Source organism: Hipposideros armiger, unplaced genomic scaffold (genome assembly GCF_001890085.2).
Source record: "Hipposideros armiger isolate ML-2016 unplaced genomic scaffold, ASM189008v1 scaffold_238, whole genome shotgun sequence".
Classification (NCBI taxonomy): domain Eukaryota; kingdom Metazoa; phylum Chordata; class Mammalia; order Chiroptera; family Hipposideridae; genus Hipposideros; species Hipposideros armiger.
In genome coordinates, this window is record NW_017731588.1 from 2,477,595 (window position 1) to 2,493,339 (window position 15,745).

The following is a 15,745-nucleotide window of genomic DNA, read 5'->3' on the forward strand; positions in this document are numbered from 1 at the left end:
CTGAGCTTGCTGGGGTAGGCAGGGAGTGCGTACCTGGCCGCGGTCTGGGACCGCTGACACCTGCCAGAACCTATACTAGGGAGTCCGGATCCTCTCTCCAGGACCTGGACCGGTCTCTTGGCCACTGGGTGGTCCCGGACAAGTGCCCATCCCTTTCTGGGCCTCCTACGGGGAAGGTTAGGGCACTAAAGCCCCTAAGGGTGTGTGAGGAGAGGCCTGGAGAGTGAGCCCGAGTCTGGCAGTAGTACACTCACAGGGGACTTTGGGCTCGTTTCTCAATCCCTGGAGTAACCGCCTGGCCAACAGGGACAGTCGTGCAGAGAATCTCGAAAAAAATTTGGAGTGGTTAGAAAAATCCCTCCTGCTGCCCTATAAGTTGAAGCTGATACATGGTTTACGTTTATTGGGCATTTACTGTGAGATGGGCACCACCTTCAACTTTTATTCTAGATTAATTCATTTTATTCCCACGGCTTTTTAGGGTAGGGACTGTTTCTTATTTTACCATGAGTAGGCTGAGGCACAGGAAGTAAAGGTAACTTGCCGCGGTCTTACAGCTGGGAGACGGTGGAGCAGGATATGAACCCAGACCCTGTAGGCCTCTGAGCAGACCTTTTCACTACTGTATATACTTGGAATATACTGGACACACTTGGAATAACCTTAGTGAACTTGCAGCAAAATCCCGTTCAGGCTGTCTAGCAGCTTTTAAAGTAAATTCAAGACACTATTAAACCTGGAGAAAGGCATCATCATTTATGGAGCACTTGTGTATCTGGTGATTTGCATGTATTTACAGACTAATCTTCAGAGGTAGACTTCATCCCGTTATAGTATGTAGAGGAAGAAGCTGAGACCTTAACAGAAAGTGACTTGCAGAGAGATTCTGTGGAAATACAGTTGACCTTAGAACAACAAGGGTTGGAACTGTGCGGGTCCACTTAAATGTGGCTTTTTTTCAATAAATATAGCCGGCCCTTGGTGTTCCCGGGTTTCACACCCATGGTATTTTCCATCCGTGGTTGGTTGACTCTCAATGCAGAGTGCTGACTATGCATTGTTCTATGCCATTTTATATGAAGAACTTGAGCATGGATTTTGGTATCCACAGGGGGGTGGGGGTCCTGTAACCAATCCTTCACAGATATACTGAGGGACGACTGAAATTTTGGGGGAGTCAAAAGTTATATGCAGATTTTTTACTGTGGGGTTCAATGCCCCAACCCCCGTGTTGTTCAAGGGTCAACTGTAGTAGTTTATCAATAGTTTATGAAGTAATGGCCAGTGTAGACTGTTTCCCCATTTTGTGAGTGATGAAATTGAAGCCCAGAAAGGTTAAGTCAAGGTCACATTCATGCAGAGTTGGAATAGAGGCTTGTCATACTCTGGAGAGATTGGTGTGGGGTTTGAGGGTATTGGGTTGTGTGGGAGGCTGCATTTGGAAGTGGGGGAGCTTAGCTGGGTAGGGTTAGAGGGAGGAAGCTCCCATCAAGGAGGGTGTGCTATGCCAGACCTTGTCCATATGGCATCTTTAATCCTCAGGACTCATAGCAAGATTAGGGATTAGTCCCACTTTACAGATGAAGAAACTGAAGTTCAGAAATGGTCTTGCTGTTCCTCTTGGCTTGTCCTGGCACAGGTGTACTTGCAACTTTTTCAAGTCCTCAGCTCCCATGGGACCAAACACCCCAGAGCTTGGAGCGCCAGACCCTCCTTTGCCCTTGGAGTTGAGGGACCCACGGAAAACTCTGGGGCTGGCACAGCTGTCATGAGGGCAGTAGAGTTATTTTTAGCTAGAGGGACAGGTGGCAAGGCAGGGGGTGGAGCTTAGGACAGGACAGAACCCATTGTCCACTATGGCTGGGCCCCTCCCAAGAACCTTGAGAAGGCTCTACCCCTTCCAACCACCGGTCCCACCTTTGCCATTGACTGGCTGTGGAACCTGGGGCAAATGGCCCTCTGGGCCCTTTCCTCATTGGGAAATGCTGGGAGTTGGACTAGGTTCAGATTTGTTTATTTTTTGCTACCCCTTTGTGTCAGCCCCTTTCATGGACCTTCTCTCATTCAGCCCTAACAGCAGATATGGTCAGTAAACATTTGCTGGCCCCTTGTCTGCCAGGCCCTGCTGGGCACTGGACATACAAAGGTACCTCAAGAATAAGGGCGAGAGAGACGTGCATACAGATAATGTAGTATTGTCTCCATTTTATTGGGTTGTCAGAAAAGTCATGACGCATTTTTGCAACGAAAAACATAGAAAAAAATACGTTATGACTTTTCCAACAACCCGATATAGTAAGTGAGGCGATCTGCCCACTTCTCTATGTCCATGGCCACCATCCCAGTTCTAATCACCCTCCTCCCAGGTTACCTGGGTCTCTTGCTGCAAAGATACATGTAGCAGCTAAAGGGGTCTTTTCAAAAGACAAACTTGTCATGATACTCCACTTAAAACTCTATAGGCTTTCCACTTCACTGGTAATAAAATCCTGTTTATTTTACTCCCTCTACTAGTAACCTGAGTGCACTCTTCCTCCAGCAGGAATACTCCAAGTGCTTTCCTGTTTGCAGGTTTTGTTGAGCACCTACTGCTTGCCAGGTCTGTTTCAAGTGCTTGGGGAGAAGCCATCCAGGCTAAGAGAACTTGTGTTAAAGCCCTGAGGTGGGAATGGAAACATTAGCTGCCCTGGAGATAATAAGGACAGACTATAAGGAGGTGGGAGTGGTTGAGCAGCTAGTGAGGGTGAGAAGAGGGTGGAAAGGTAGGGGAAGAAAGGTGGGCAGTCACGTGGGTCGGGCCCTAAGCCCATGTGCGGAGTTAGGATTTTATTCACCAGTAAGGGGAAGTCATTGGAGGTTTGTTTTTCACTTTAGCAGAAGAGTGGAAGTGATATAACTTAAGCTTCTTCCTCTGACTTCTGTGGGGAGATTAGTATGTGGAAGTAGAGAGACCAGTGATGCCAGGTGCTGAGATGCAGTTGCATTGCTTATATATTTGGGACTTCCAGCCAACAATATGCTGGTGGATTGGAAGGGGGTGAAAGGGGAAAAGAGGAATCAAGAAAGTTTTTGGCTGGAGCAGCTGGTCAAATGGTGTTTCATTTCCTAAAATGGGAAGATTGAGGGAGTAGTAACAAATTTGGGGGGAGGGTAAGGAGTCACAAGGGTTCCAATTTGACACATAATAGATCCAATTGCTCATCTATTTGGAGATGCTGAGTAGGCAGTTGGATTATATGAGTCTCCTGTTCAGGGGAGAAACTGGGCTGGAGATAGATATGTAGGAGTCATTGCCTTAGAGAAGGTATTTAAAGGAAAAGGGAGATAGATGATGGAGCCCTGAGGGCCTCCAAACGTGAGTCAGTTATAGTAAGAGGAGCCAAGAAGGTAGGAGGAAAACCACAGAAGGACAGACATAGAAGCCAAGCAAAGAAAGGGTTTCCAAAGGAGAGAGTAGTAATTAGTGGGATCAGTGCTGCAGGAAGAAACATGAACATAGATAATTGACTATTAGATGTGGGGATCAGGCTGGGCTCCAGAGACCTTGAGAAGAGCAGTTTCAGTGGGATAGTGAAGTCCTCAGGGCTGTGAGAGGATATGGGATCAGGCCCCCCCAGAGCAGAGAGAGCTCATCTATTGTAACAAAAGAATGCCAGGTCTGTAGCTACAGATGAGTCTAGTGGAGTCCATGGAGGAAAAGTGACAAAGTTCTGAATTCTCAATGAATTGTGAAGTGAGGTTGTTAGTTGATGAAGAAAGGTATTAGAGGTTTGGAGAGAGTAGAAAAGGAGAGTACATTGACTAAGAAAATGTAATAGGAGTGCTGTACTGTCACTTGAGATTTGTGTCTTAATAAAAGACACAAATTTAAAAAAAAACCACTCTTGGTGTGGTTGTAATTTGCTTCTTGCTGGGCTCAATGGCTTGGGTATAGTGGAGGGTTGAGTTTAACCAGGGCGGGAGTTTGCTAAGGAGTTCTCAGAGGGCAGAGGGTAGAAGAAACTGTGGAATCTTAAACGGTGGAAGGAAGAAGTTGAGAACATGAAGGGGGTTCAGTGAGAGATAGTGAAAATCGGTAGGATTAATGGATTAGAGGTTCTGACCTGCCCGGTTGCAGCTTTATTGGAGTTGGGGCTCTAGAGGGAGAGGATTGGAAAGATGGGACACAGCCAGAGTTGGTTGTTTGAAATCAGTATTTCCAAGGGAGAGCATCATCGGTGATGGCCTGCCAAAGTTGGGGGTGGGGTGAGGTAAGGGGAAGGTGTGTGTGTTGAGGCAGTGTAGGAGTAGCCCTTCCCATGAGGGAGGAATATTTCATCTCTGAATTGTATAGTAGAAAACAGGCTGACTTAGTTTTATTATTTATTATTATTAAATTCCCTACCCACCCACCACCCACATGGGTGATTGGCAGAATCTAAGCTTAAAAATAAAAATCACCAGGAGTCCCAGGCCCCCATCCTAGACTCATTGAATGTGATTATCCAGGGGAAATTTACAAGCATGCCAGATGACTCTTATCAGGGAAGTGTACAAACATTGACCTAGGGACTGACCTTGGGCACGGGCTAGTGTAGCAGAGAGGTAGGGAGGATGAGATTATTAGAGAGAAGGGTATTGAGAATAGTGAAAGAGCTCATAATAGTATCCTTTCTAACTACCTGAGAATTTGGACAAATTTGAGACATTTGGGGTGGTAGGTTGAGGCCAAAATATAACTTTAATTACTAATAATATTGAAGCCAGAGGATGTAGATTAGTGTTGAAGTCCAGTGATCCTGCTAACTGAACCCCAAAATTCTGTGTTTACCCATTGGTTACAGGCAAGGTGGGCTTAGCTATGTCTCTATGTGGAAGAACACGCTTCCTGCAGGCTGGCTGCTACTTGCTTGCAAAAGGAGAGCTGAACTGAGCATACGCAGTTTATTCCTCCCAAGTTTACTAATCAGACAAGTCACCCACTTCCTCTGGGGCAGAGAGAGGCCAAGAGTGTTGATTACACAGATGAGTTCCTTCCGTGTGGAAAGAAACATCAGGAGCGGGAAAGAAGCGTTTTCATGTTTTCAAAGAGATCAAGGAACTGCTGCATCCAATGTGTTAAATGATATCATTTATGAGTATTGAAGTCACCAAGGGTGATGACTTGGAAGATGGCGAGCCAAGGGCTAAAATCTTTAGGGAATGAAAGAGGTTAGTAGGTGGCAGTAGAAAGGATAGTGGGAAGCATATGGGTGTATAGGCTGATAGCTATTTTTTAGGGGGGCAGTTACCTGTGTTGTAATTTTCATGTGCCTGTGTGATTCTTGGATTAAATGTGTTCTCCCACAAGGCTATAAGCTGCGGTTAGGCAGAGACCATGTCTTGCTTTTTGACTGTCCCAGCTCCATAAATCTTGTTGAATGAGTAACAAAGTGCAGTGACCAGATTGCTCAGCTTAGTGTTTCGAGTCCACAATTGGATGAGTGACGAGTGGTGATGCTTCCTGGCTGATGGGATGAGGCCGCTCACGGAACTCTCATCCTTCCTGCCCCTGCAGCTGACATCAGTCTGGCCTCCTGGGGACGCAAGGCCCTGGACATCGCGGAGAATGAGATGCCGGGCCTGATGCGCATGCGGGAGATGTACTCGGCCTCCAAACCACTAAAGGGCGCCCGCATCGCTGGCTGCCTGCACATGACCATTGAGACAGCTGTGCTCATTGAGACCCTCATCGCCCTAGGTGCTGAGGTGAGGCCTGCAGCTGTTCCATGTGGGGCGGGGAAATCCAGTTTGGTGCCCCCTCAGACCCAGCCGAGGCTCCAGCCGTGTCACAGTGCCATTACCCTTTGTGTACATTTTCTTTCTGACTGGGAAGATAGCATCTGACAGCCCTCAACTCACATCATTTTGACTGAGGCTCTCTGGTAGGAAAAACTCAGCCTTAATCAATGTATTGCTAATTCAGTGAAGGACTGGCTGTGATTGGTCCTCCCAGCGTCATATGCCTACCCTGGGCCAATAATGACTGCCAGAAGTATGGCGTGCTCTGATTGGGTCATGTATACCAGTGATTGGCAGCTTTTCTAACCTCTCTAGGAGTCTCTTAGCAAGATGTTTTTCTAAGAGGACAGGGCAGAGCAGCCAAAACCAACATAGTACGCCAGGGTTCAGTCTTTGGACCTCTTCTTTCTTTTCAACATTCATACTCCTGGTGATCTGATTTTATGGCTTTAAATACTGTATATACATACGGTGATGACTTCCAGATATATGTACTAGCCTAGACTTCTCCCTGGAACTCCGGACTTGTATATCCAGCAGCTGATGTGTCATCTCCACTTGGAGACCTAATAGACATATAAAGCTCAACAGGTCCAAACAAACTCATGATTTCTTACCTTTCCCCCTCGTCCCTGGTCCCCCGACCCCCCGCAGTCCTCCTATCACCAGAGGCTCATGGGATGTCCAAGAGAGGACTCAACCCAGAGCATTGATGACCATGGGTTCTTGTCTCCGCACAAGAAAGAATTCAAGAGCGACACAGATGCAGAAAAGCAAAAGTGATTTATTGAAAAATGAAAGTACACATTTAAGAGGAAAGCGCCGGCAAATTCAGATAATGAGTGGAGCCGAAGAAGTCACATTGGGTTTTTATCCCTCCCAGGGTGGGGAATTCCCATTCAATCTTGTTCATCTCCTCCCCCTGGGCAGGACCCTCCGTTTTCTACTTTTTTTTTCTTCCTTACTTGTGTTTGGTATTTGGTTCTTCGGGAACTGTCATGGCATCAGATGCGTGATGGGAGTCATAGTAACCGCAATGCAAATGACAGTAAAATTAACTAAAGGTCAGTTCCCCAGTCATAAGTATCAGCCTTGCTGGATGACACTGGTGCTTGTTTTTCTCCAGCTGCAGGTGCTGGATGTAGGCACCTGTTGTACCCTGGAGGGGGTTGTTAATTTCCTAGGCTGTCTCATTCCCACATAAGCAAATATAAACTCCAGCCTTCCAGGTTCTTTCAGTTCAAGAACCTGGGGTCATCCCTGACTCTTCTTTCTCTCTCACTCCAATAACTAATCCTGCAACAAATCCTGTCAGCCCAGCCTTCAAAATATACTCATCATCACCTCCATTGCTACTGTTGAATTTCTTGTCTGAACTCTCACAACAGCTTCTTCACTTGTCTCCTTGCTTCCTTGTTGGAGCCCTTTCTCCTCCACACAGCACCAGAGTGATATTTTAAAACATCAGTTGGGTCTTGTCACTGCTCTGGCTTCCATTTATTTATCAGGGCCCTCAGCCTATGGTCGAAGAGCCTGCTAGGCCTAGATCCCGAGCCTCTCACCCTTAGCCCCAGGGCATTTCCTTATCTATGTGACCCTCGTGCATCTGAGCTATGTGTCACCGCAGCCCTGTCTTGCTGTCTCTTCCAGGTGCAGTGGTCCAGCTGCAACATCTTCTCCACCCAGGACCATGCAGCAGCTGCCATTGCCAAGGCCGGCATTCCAGGTGAGTCCTGCTTGCTGCTGGGGGATGCAGGAATGCATGGAAGAGCTCTGCTTCTCCCTGTTTGCTTCACTGACTCCTGCAGTGACAGGCTTCCCTGCTGCAGGGGAGAGGAGTGAGTCATGGCCACATAATCCAAGCCTAATGATCTCCAGGAAATCCTCTGGGAGGTTCTTATTGGCCCAGCTCAAGTCACGTGGTCAGGAAGGGTGGGCTCTTATGATTGGGAACCACATGGTGTAGAGGAGGGGACGTTCCTTCTAGAAAGGATATAAGTCTGTTTCCAAAAGAATTGGGGAGGGATGCTGGGCAGAAAAAGGGTCCCAGAGGTCCATTGCCTAGGGCCTGATGGTCTAGGGAGCTGGGGAGGGACCCTAGGGAAGGACATGTTCATGAAAGCCCCACACGTGTCCCAGTCATACCATATGATGGGAGGAGCCTGGACTGGTAGTAATGTCTGGCACAGAGAAAGTGCTCCATACGTATAGCTGCTTTTAGTAGCTGCTTTTTTGGCCAGATGCCATCTACCACGGAGACTGCTGGGACCTGAAGTCCTTTCAGTGAGGAACAAACCTTAGATCTTGCCTTGGGGGGTCTGCCTGAGTGTGGCTCTTTGCCCTTGCAGCAGTAGGCATTGTGGGTGGGAGCCTGGTCACTGTGCATTGATGCCCAGTGCTTGGAGCCCAAATAGAAGGGAGTGGGAAAGTAAATAATTATTTCTAGTTACCTATATGTGGGAGATTATACTTGGCCTCCTTCTCATTTAATCCACACTATTGTGAGCCCCATTTACAGATGAGGAAACTGAGGCTCAGAAAAGTGAAGTGATTTGCCCAGTCACAGCTGGAGAGTGCAGAGCCAGTATCTGAACCCAGATCTCTGGCTCCAGGTGTGTGCTTATCACTGCTGAGTCCTCAGAGGTGCTGGAGGTGACTGGGCATGAGGATTAGGAAGGAGATAGTATTGGCTCTGTCCAGGTAGTTCCGTGAAGCAGGTGCCAGTGGGGAGGGCAGGCCTTGATGTGCCACTCACCCTCCAGTGTACGCCTGGAAGGGCGAAACAGATGAGGAGTACCTGTGGTGCATTGAGCAGACACTGTACTTCAAGGATGGGCCCCTCAACATGATTCTGGATGATGGTGGCGACCTCACCAACCTCGTCCACACCAAGTACCCACAGCTGCTGTCGGGTGAGTAAAGCACGTGGGCTGGGTACTGGAGGTCTAGAAGGGGCCTGCTTGTCCATGTGAAAGCAGCAGGCATGGCAGGATTCCCAGTGCCTCAAGTAGCAGACTTTGGGAGATGGGAGGATGGCAGGCTCCTGCAGGTGTGCTAGGGCCTGGCCTTCTGACTTTTCGATGGGGTGGGGCTGGGGTAGCTGGGGGAGGCCTGGCTGAGATGACAGTCCAAGAGCAAGCGTAAGCCAGGGCTAGGAATGAGTTGGCTTTGTTAAAAATGGGGCAGAGAGGGAATTTGGGGGAGAAAGAGAGGCAGTGAGTGCAAAGGCCCTAAGGTAGGAAAGGACTGACTTTTGGAAACAAAGGAAGCTAGCATGGCAGCTTCCATCGCTGGGGGAGTATTATAGGATGTGGTTGGCGTTTTCGTGAAAGCCAGATATGTGAGGACACAGTGGGATGAAAGAATTTGGCTTGATCATGAGAGCAAAGAGAAGTCATTGGAGGGTTTTGAAAAGATTTCGCTGAAATCATACATATGAAAAATGCTTGCTGTGTAGAGAGGATGGGTTAAGTAAGGCTGGGAGATCGGTGAGACATGACGGTGGCAGGGACTAGGGCAGTGCCAGTGGGAACAGAGAGTTTGGGAGTGGTCGGGAAGTAGAATCACTAGGCCTGGTGATGGTGGTGACTCCTCCCTCATGCTGGTCTGGAGACTGGGTGGACTGTGGTACCAGTCACATATGGAAACCCAGAAAGAGGAGTGGCTTTAGGGGACAAAGATGAGGAATTTGGGTGAGTTCAGGGATAGGCTTTTGGGGCTTCATCCCAGAACCCCCCCAACCTCTCCTACCATCCCTTGGGCAGCTCTTTCCTGGCCTGAGGTCATCCCCACCCCTCTTGTTCAGGCATCCGAGGCATCTCCGAGGAGACCACAACAGGAGTCCACAACCTATACAAGATGATGGCCAATGGAGTCCTGAAGGTGCCGGCCATCAATGTCAACGATTCTGTCACCAAGGTGAGCCCATTGTACAGTGACAGCTCCAGCTGTTGGCTCCTGGTGCAGCTCAGAAATAGGGCCATGGGCTGGCCGAGTGGCATGTTGGTTAAGAGTTGGCTTGGGGTGCCAGCTCTGAGCAGCCGGTGACGCTGCGCCCTCTACAGCTAAGATGGTGAACAACAGCTCGACCTGGAGCTGAGCTGCCATGAGTCGCTGATGACGGCATAGGCTGCAGTGGAGCTGCAGTGGGCTCCTGTAAGCTACCATGAGCTGCCAAGAGCCGCCGTGAGCGGCCGTCCCGTGACCCGCTGTCCAGTGACCGGCGACCGATCTGCCTCTCCCGGGAAGAGCGCAATGATAATACCAACATGGGCCAGTGAAGCGACGTCCTCCACAACTAGACTGAAGAACAAAAGGACAGCAACTTGTCTGTTCCCCTTCCCCCAATTCCCCAATAAAATCTTAAAAAAAAGAAAGAAATAGGGCCCTGAAGAGGGGCCCCTGGGAAGGTTGCAGGCTAGGGACTTGAAGCCCTCATTTGAGTGCCCCCTGAGGGCAATTAGTTACATTACATTAAAGAAGGGAAGAATTACAGTGAGCCTCAGAGCTGGGCACGGAATGCTTTAAAACAAAGCAGATTTGTTGACTGGGCAATCTCTCCTTGTAATTGATCCTCAAGAAGCCTTCTGGACCAGCAGAGAAAGGCTAGGAGGAAGGTCTTGGGACTGATAAGGAGGAGGCGCATATGAGGACATTTACTGGCGGGGAGAAGTCACAGGAGGTTATCAGCCCTAGGCCCACCCGGCCGAGATGTTGAGTGTGGGTCTGAGGCCCCAGGGCCTTGCCTGCCTCCATTGACCCCTTGCCTCCTCTTCTTTCAGAGCAAGTTTGACAACCTCTATGGCTGCCGGGAGTCCCTCATAGATGGCATCAAGCGGGCCACAGACGTGATGATTGCGGGCAAGGTGGCGGTGGTAGCAGGCTATGGCGACGTGGGCAAGGGCTGTGCCCAGGCCCTGAGGGGTTTTGGGGCCCGAGTTATCATCACCGAGATTGACCCCATCAACGCACTGCAGGCCGCCATGGAGGGTATGAGAGGGCAAGTGTTGGCTGTCAGCCACTGAGGCCAGAGGAGGGGCAAGGCTACCCTGGATGACTCATGGCCATTGTCTCTGTACAGGCTATGAGGTGACCACCATGGACGAGGCCTGTCAAGAGGGCAACATCTTTGTCACTACCACGGGCTGTATTGACATCATTCTCGGCCGGTAGGTGCCAGGTAGGGGGTGCTGGGGAGCAAGGATGGGGGTAGGCTTGGGGCTGCTGTTTTTCCCTGATGGTTTCCCATGGGTTTGGGCTCCCCACAGGCACTTTGAGAAGATGAAGGATGACGCCATTGTGTGTAACATTGGACACTTTGACGTAGAGATTGATGTCAAGTGGTTGAATGAGAACGCTGTGGAGAAGGTGAACATCAAGCCCCAGGTGAGATGCCCCAGCCCTCCCAGCAGGGTGGGCAGATGGAGGGCTGAGGGGACATGCTCATGGGCTGGCCACCAAGGGAGAGCGATGAGGAGGCTCTGGCAACCTGAGCAGCAGGATGAGGAGGAAGAGGGCCTGGTTCCAGGGCCACTTAAATCAGTCTCAGTGAGGCCAAGGCATTTTCGGGTTTTTTTGTGGTTTTTGTGTGTGTGTGTGTTTTTTTTAATTTTATTGGGGAACAGTATTTCTTTGCAGGACCTATCAGCTCCAAGTCAAGTAGTTGTTTCAGTCTAGTTGTGGAGGATGCAACTCAGTGGCCCATGTGAAGATCAAACCGGCAACTTAGGTGTTATGAGCACTGCGCTCTAACCAACTGAGCTAACCAGCCGCCCGTTTTTAAAGGTCCCAAGATGGTTGCTGTGCAGCCAAGGTTGAGTGCCACTGCATTCAGCTTTTACCAAGTATGGTGATGGAGAACATGGGCTCTGTCCTCAGACTGTTCGGGCTCAAATTGCAATCATTTCTTAGTGTGTGGCTCTGGACAACTGACTTAACCCTTTAAACTTCAGTTTTTTTAATCTGTGAAATGGGGATAATAGTAGTACTTAAATCATAGGATTGTTATTAGTTATATGTATAATATACATACAGTTATATGTATGGCTTTATATATGTATACTGATGTGTATACTCTTAGCCCAGGGCATGTGGCAATAATAATATAAATAATAATAATAATAGCTAGTACTTACTGAGTACCTAGTGTGTGCCAAGCCATGTGTTAGGTACTTTCCATGTGTCAGCTCATTAAATTCTCACAACAGATCTGTGAGGTCTGCAGCTCAGAGCTGCTTGATAAATACTGGCTATTATTATTAATGGTGTGTTCCAGGCCCTGTGCCGGAGGTGGTTCTAGGGCTGTCTAGGCCCTTCACAGCTGCTGCTGGAGGCAGGGAGGCCTGCTGGGCAAGAGGATAGGTGGGAAGAAGCAGGCGTGGACATTGGGAGCATTGCCCTGCCAGCCCTCACCGCTGCTCTGCCCACTTCCTTGCAGGTGGACCGCTACTGGCTGAAGAACGGGCGCCGCATCATTGTGCTGGCCGAGGGCCGCCTGGTCAACCTAGGCTGTGCCATGGGCCACCCCAGCTTCGTGATGAGCAACTCCTTCACCAACCAGGTGCTGGCACAGATTGAACTGTGGACCCATCCGGATAAGTACCCCATCGGGGTCCACTTCCTGCCCAAGAAGGTGGGTTCCCACATCTACCCCGGGCCAAGGTTTATATGTCCAATCCTGGGCTTCCCACACAGGGCTTGCCAGAGTTCGTAAAGTACTCACCTCTCTACTCTCTTAGAAGCCCTCACAGGGTCTTCCGCAGGTCAGAAATCACTCTTGCCATTTAACAGAGGAGCAAACTCAGGCCTAAAGTAGGAAAGGACTCCCAGAGTAGCAGGGCTGGGTGGTGAGAAGAGCATGGGCTTTGTAATGAGACACACCCAGGTTTGAATCTCACCGTTACCACTTAGAGGCTATATAACAGGGCAAGTTACTTAACTTCTCTGTGCCTCCATTTCCTCATCTGTAAAATACTGGTAATAGTACCTTCTTTAAGGACTGTGAGGATTTCCTTAGATCAGGGGTCACCAACCCATATACCCACAGGGACTGGGCAGGTAAATGAGTGAACTGACTGAAGAGCACATACCCCAGCTGAGGGGGTAGCTGCCTGTCATCAACCTGGAATCCAGGCCCATTGGACTCTTGCCATTTCAAGAGAAGCCAGAGATCAAGATCTTTGTATGAAATATTCAATTTTTAAATATAGGTGACTTGTCATTTTAAAAATAAGCAGGTAGGTCAACTTGGATATCTCTGTAAGCTGAATGCAGCTTATGGGCTGCAGGATTGTGGCCTTGGAATGAGATGATGCCACTAACACACTGAGTGTAGCATCTGGCATGCTGTGGGTATGTGGTTTGTTACCTATTGCTATATAACAATTTAACCCCTAAACTTACTGGCTTAAAACAATAAACATTATTTCAGTTTCTGTGGGTTAGGAATTTGAGAGCACCTTAGCTGGGTGGTTCTGACTCACTATCCTTCACGAGGTTGCAGTCAAGATGTCAGCCAGGGCTGTCGTCATCTGAAGGCTAGACTGGGGCTGAAAGATCTACTTCACATCACTGTTGGCAGGAGATCTTACTTTCTTGCCATGTGGATATCTCCATAGTGCTGCTTAAGTGTCCTCATGAGATGGCAGCTGGCCTTGACCCAGAGTGAGTGATCCAGGGGGAGAACAAAGAAGACAGCTGTAGTGTCTTTCAAGATCTAGTCTCCCAAGTCACACACCATCACTTCTGCTTTATCCTATTCATTAGAAGTGAGTTACTCAAGGAGTGAGGACTTTCTCTTGAAGGAAGGAGTTATTATGAATTTCTAGACAAAGAATTTAAGGATATATTTTTAAACAACCACAACCAGTTTAATGTAAAAAGGAACTCTACTGGCTATATAAGGGAGGAGTCTAAGATCCAGGGATTCAAGATTATTAGAGCTCTGTCTTTCAGCTTTTTTTTTTTTTCTCTACATTTACTTCACTTGTCAAATAGACTTGCCACTGGAAAGGTGAGACCGATACCCTCCCTGTTTATGAATCCCAGTGGAATTGGAGAGACCCTGTCAGGGAATATATGTCCTGTCCATAGATAGGTTTCAGAGAAGCATTTTAGTTTGTTACTTGGGTAGGTGGAGGGTGAGGAAGATGTAATTGATGGTCCCACCAGGGCTACTTGGAGGGGAGGATGGAGTATGAAAGGGGAGCTGGGGACTGTGAGGATAGAGTGAGATAACACACATAACACATATGGCAGATACCCCAACAGAACAGTTCTTGCCTCTGTTGGCAGCTGGATGCATGTAAGGGGTCCCAGAACATGGCACTGATTCTAGGTCTTCCTGTGTTTCTCCCCAGCTGGACGAAGCAGTAGCTGAAGCCCACCTGAGCAAGCTGAATGTGAAGCTGACCAAGCTGACCGAGAAGCAGGTCAAGTACTTGGGCATACCCCGTGATGGCCCCTTCAAGCCAGATCACTACCGCTACTGAGAACCAAGCCTGCCCTTTTTTGCCCTCCAGCTGCTGTCCTTGCCCAGGTCCCATTTCTCCTCCCCTAGAGCAAATGGTGCCAATTTTGAGAATGGTTTGTTAATGTCCCCCATCAGCTCCCTAGGGCTGGTCACTCAGTCTTTGGCCTCTGCTGCATCTCTCATACTCTTCCAAGGGGAGCAGGGGGGGATTGAGAAGCCCCCGCCTCAGGCCCTGGTCACAGTGAAGGTACATGGGAGATGCCCACAGGGAACCATGAGCTCGGGGGCCTTGGAACTGCTCGTTCAGTCATTCCTTCTTTAGGCTGGAAGTTGGCAGTGGTGGTCAGAAGCTCATGCACTTTACCTTCTAGGTCCTCACCTGGCCTATGGATGTTATACTCATGTTCTTGGTTTTCAGGTTCACTGGTTGGTTCCTCAGCCCATGACAGATGAGAATGAGCTATATCAATGGGTGGGGAGGAACTGTTGGAGTTTGAATGCTCATGAGATCCTGGCTTAGTGATGGGCATTCTCTTAAACCTCAGAATAATGAGGTTGGTACTTTCAGTCCCTATTTTACAGGGGTTATAGAGTATACTGTTAGGGGACAGCCAAGAAAGGACAAGTGACAGCCAGAGGTTGAGAGGGGCCAGGGAATCTTAAAAGCAGGCATAGATCTGTCACCACTTTGTAACATGATGGTTCCTACCACAACCCTGGGTCAAAAAGAGTTATTTGGTTTAAAATGTTTATATAATGCTCATAGTGTTAAAAGAGAGCAGGAAGGTAGGTAAATAAAAATTTTGGTGCCTAAAAGAACTTTGAGTCTTTATTATATAGATAATTCACTGCCAACAATGTATGTTAATAGTTGTGTGCTGATGAAAAAAATGGGCTATCTACAGTGTGGGGTGATAGGGCTGCAGGCAACCCCTTGGACTTGTAAGGATGGGTAAAATGAAGAGAACTCTTATTTTCTCAGGTGTATATCTCTTGTAAACAATCTGTTTTTTAACCTAATCTAAGACTCAATAAGTGAATTTAACCCATTTATATTTACTGTAATCCCTGTTTGTATTTATTTCCTCTACTTTTTGTGTTCCAGTTCGTTTTTTTTTCTCCCCATTGCCCCTTTGGATTGACCCAGTGCTCCTTGGGAAACTGTTACTTATTGAACACCTACTGGTTAGGGGGTTTGTAGTTGATTTTCTTTAGTCTCACAACAATTATATCCTAATTTATATCCTTAGTAATATCCTAATTTTATAGATAAGAGACTCAGAGAGGTTCTAAGTGTCTTTCCTAAAGTCACACAGTTTATAAGAGGCCTCATCATGAATCAAATCACAGAAAGCTGGGTGGGAAGTTGGGCTCCTTCCTATTTGCCTAAATGGTCATTTACTAAACCCCTGTTCTGGCTTTGGAAATGAAAGCAAAATAAGAACCTTCCTGGGAACAGTAACTGGAAACGATTCTAAGGGCCATCCACTGGATGGAAGGCCTAATGGGGATGCT

General features: G+C 48.2%; 1 protein-coding gene across 1 annotated transcript; it reads left to right on the forward strand.

Annotated features, from left to right (window-relative positions):
* The first annotated feature begins 2,574 nt into the window (after nucleotides 1-2,574).
* Nucleotides 2,575-15,049, forward strand: AHCY (adenosylhomocysteinase). The gene is made up of 10 exons (XM_019655211.1): nucleotides 2,575-2,599; nucleotides 5,537-5,727; nucleotides 7,411-7,486; nucleotides 8,523-8,672; nucleotides 9,566-9,678; nucleotides 10,542-10,749; nucleotides 10,841-10,928; nucleotides 11,028-11,145; nucleotides 12,197-12,391; nucleotides 14,118-15,049. Exons 2-10 carry the CDS (start codon nucleotides 5,593-5,595, stop codon nucleotides 14,247-14,249), a joined length of 1,215 nt encoding a protein of 404 aa, XP_019510756.1. The 5' UTR covers nucleotides 2,575-2,599; nucleotides 5,537-5,592; the 3' UTR covers nucleotides 14,250-15,049.
* The last annotated feature ends 696 nt before the right edge of the window (nucleotides 15,050-15,745 follow it).

Excerpts from the sequence above, each read along its gene's own strand:
- AHCY (XM_019655211.1), top strand. The coding sequence starts at position 5,593 with ATGCCGGGCCTGATGCGCATGCGGGAGATGTACTCGGCCTCCAAACCA. Across the intron at positions 5,728-7,410 it reads TCATCGCCCTAGGTGCTGAG|GTGCAGTGGTCCAGCTGCAA; the intron begins GTGAGGCCTGCA and ends TGTCTCTTCCAG. Across the intron at positions 9,679-10,541 it reads TCAACGATTCTGTCACCAAG|AGCAAGTTTGACAACCTCTA; the intron begins GTGAGCCCATTG and ends CTCTTCTTTCAG.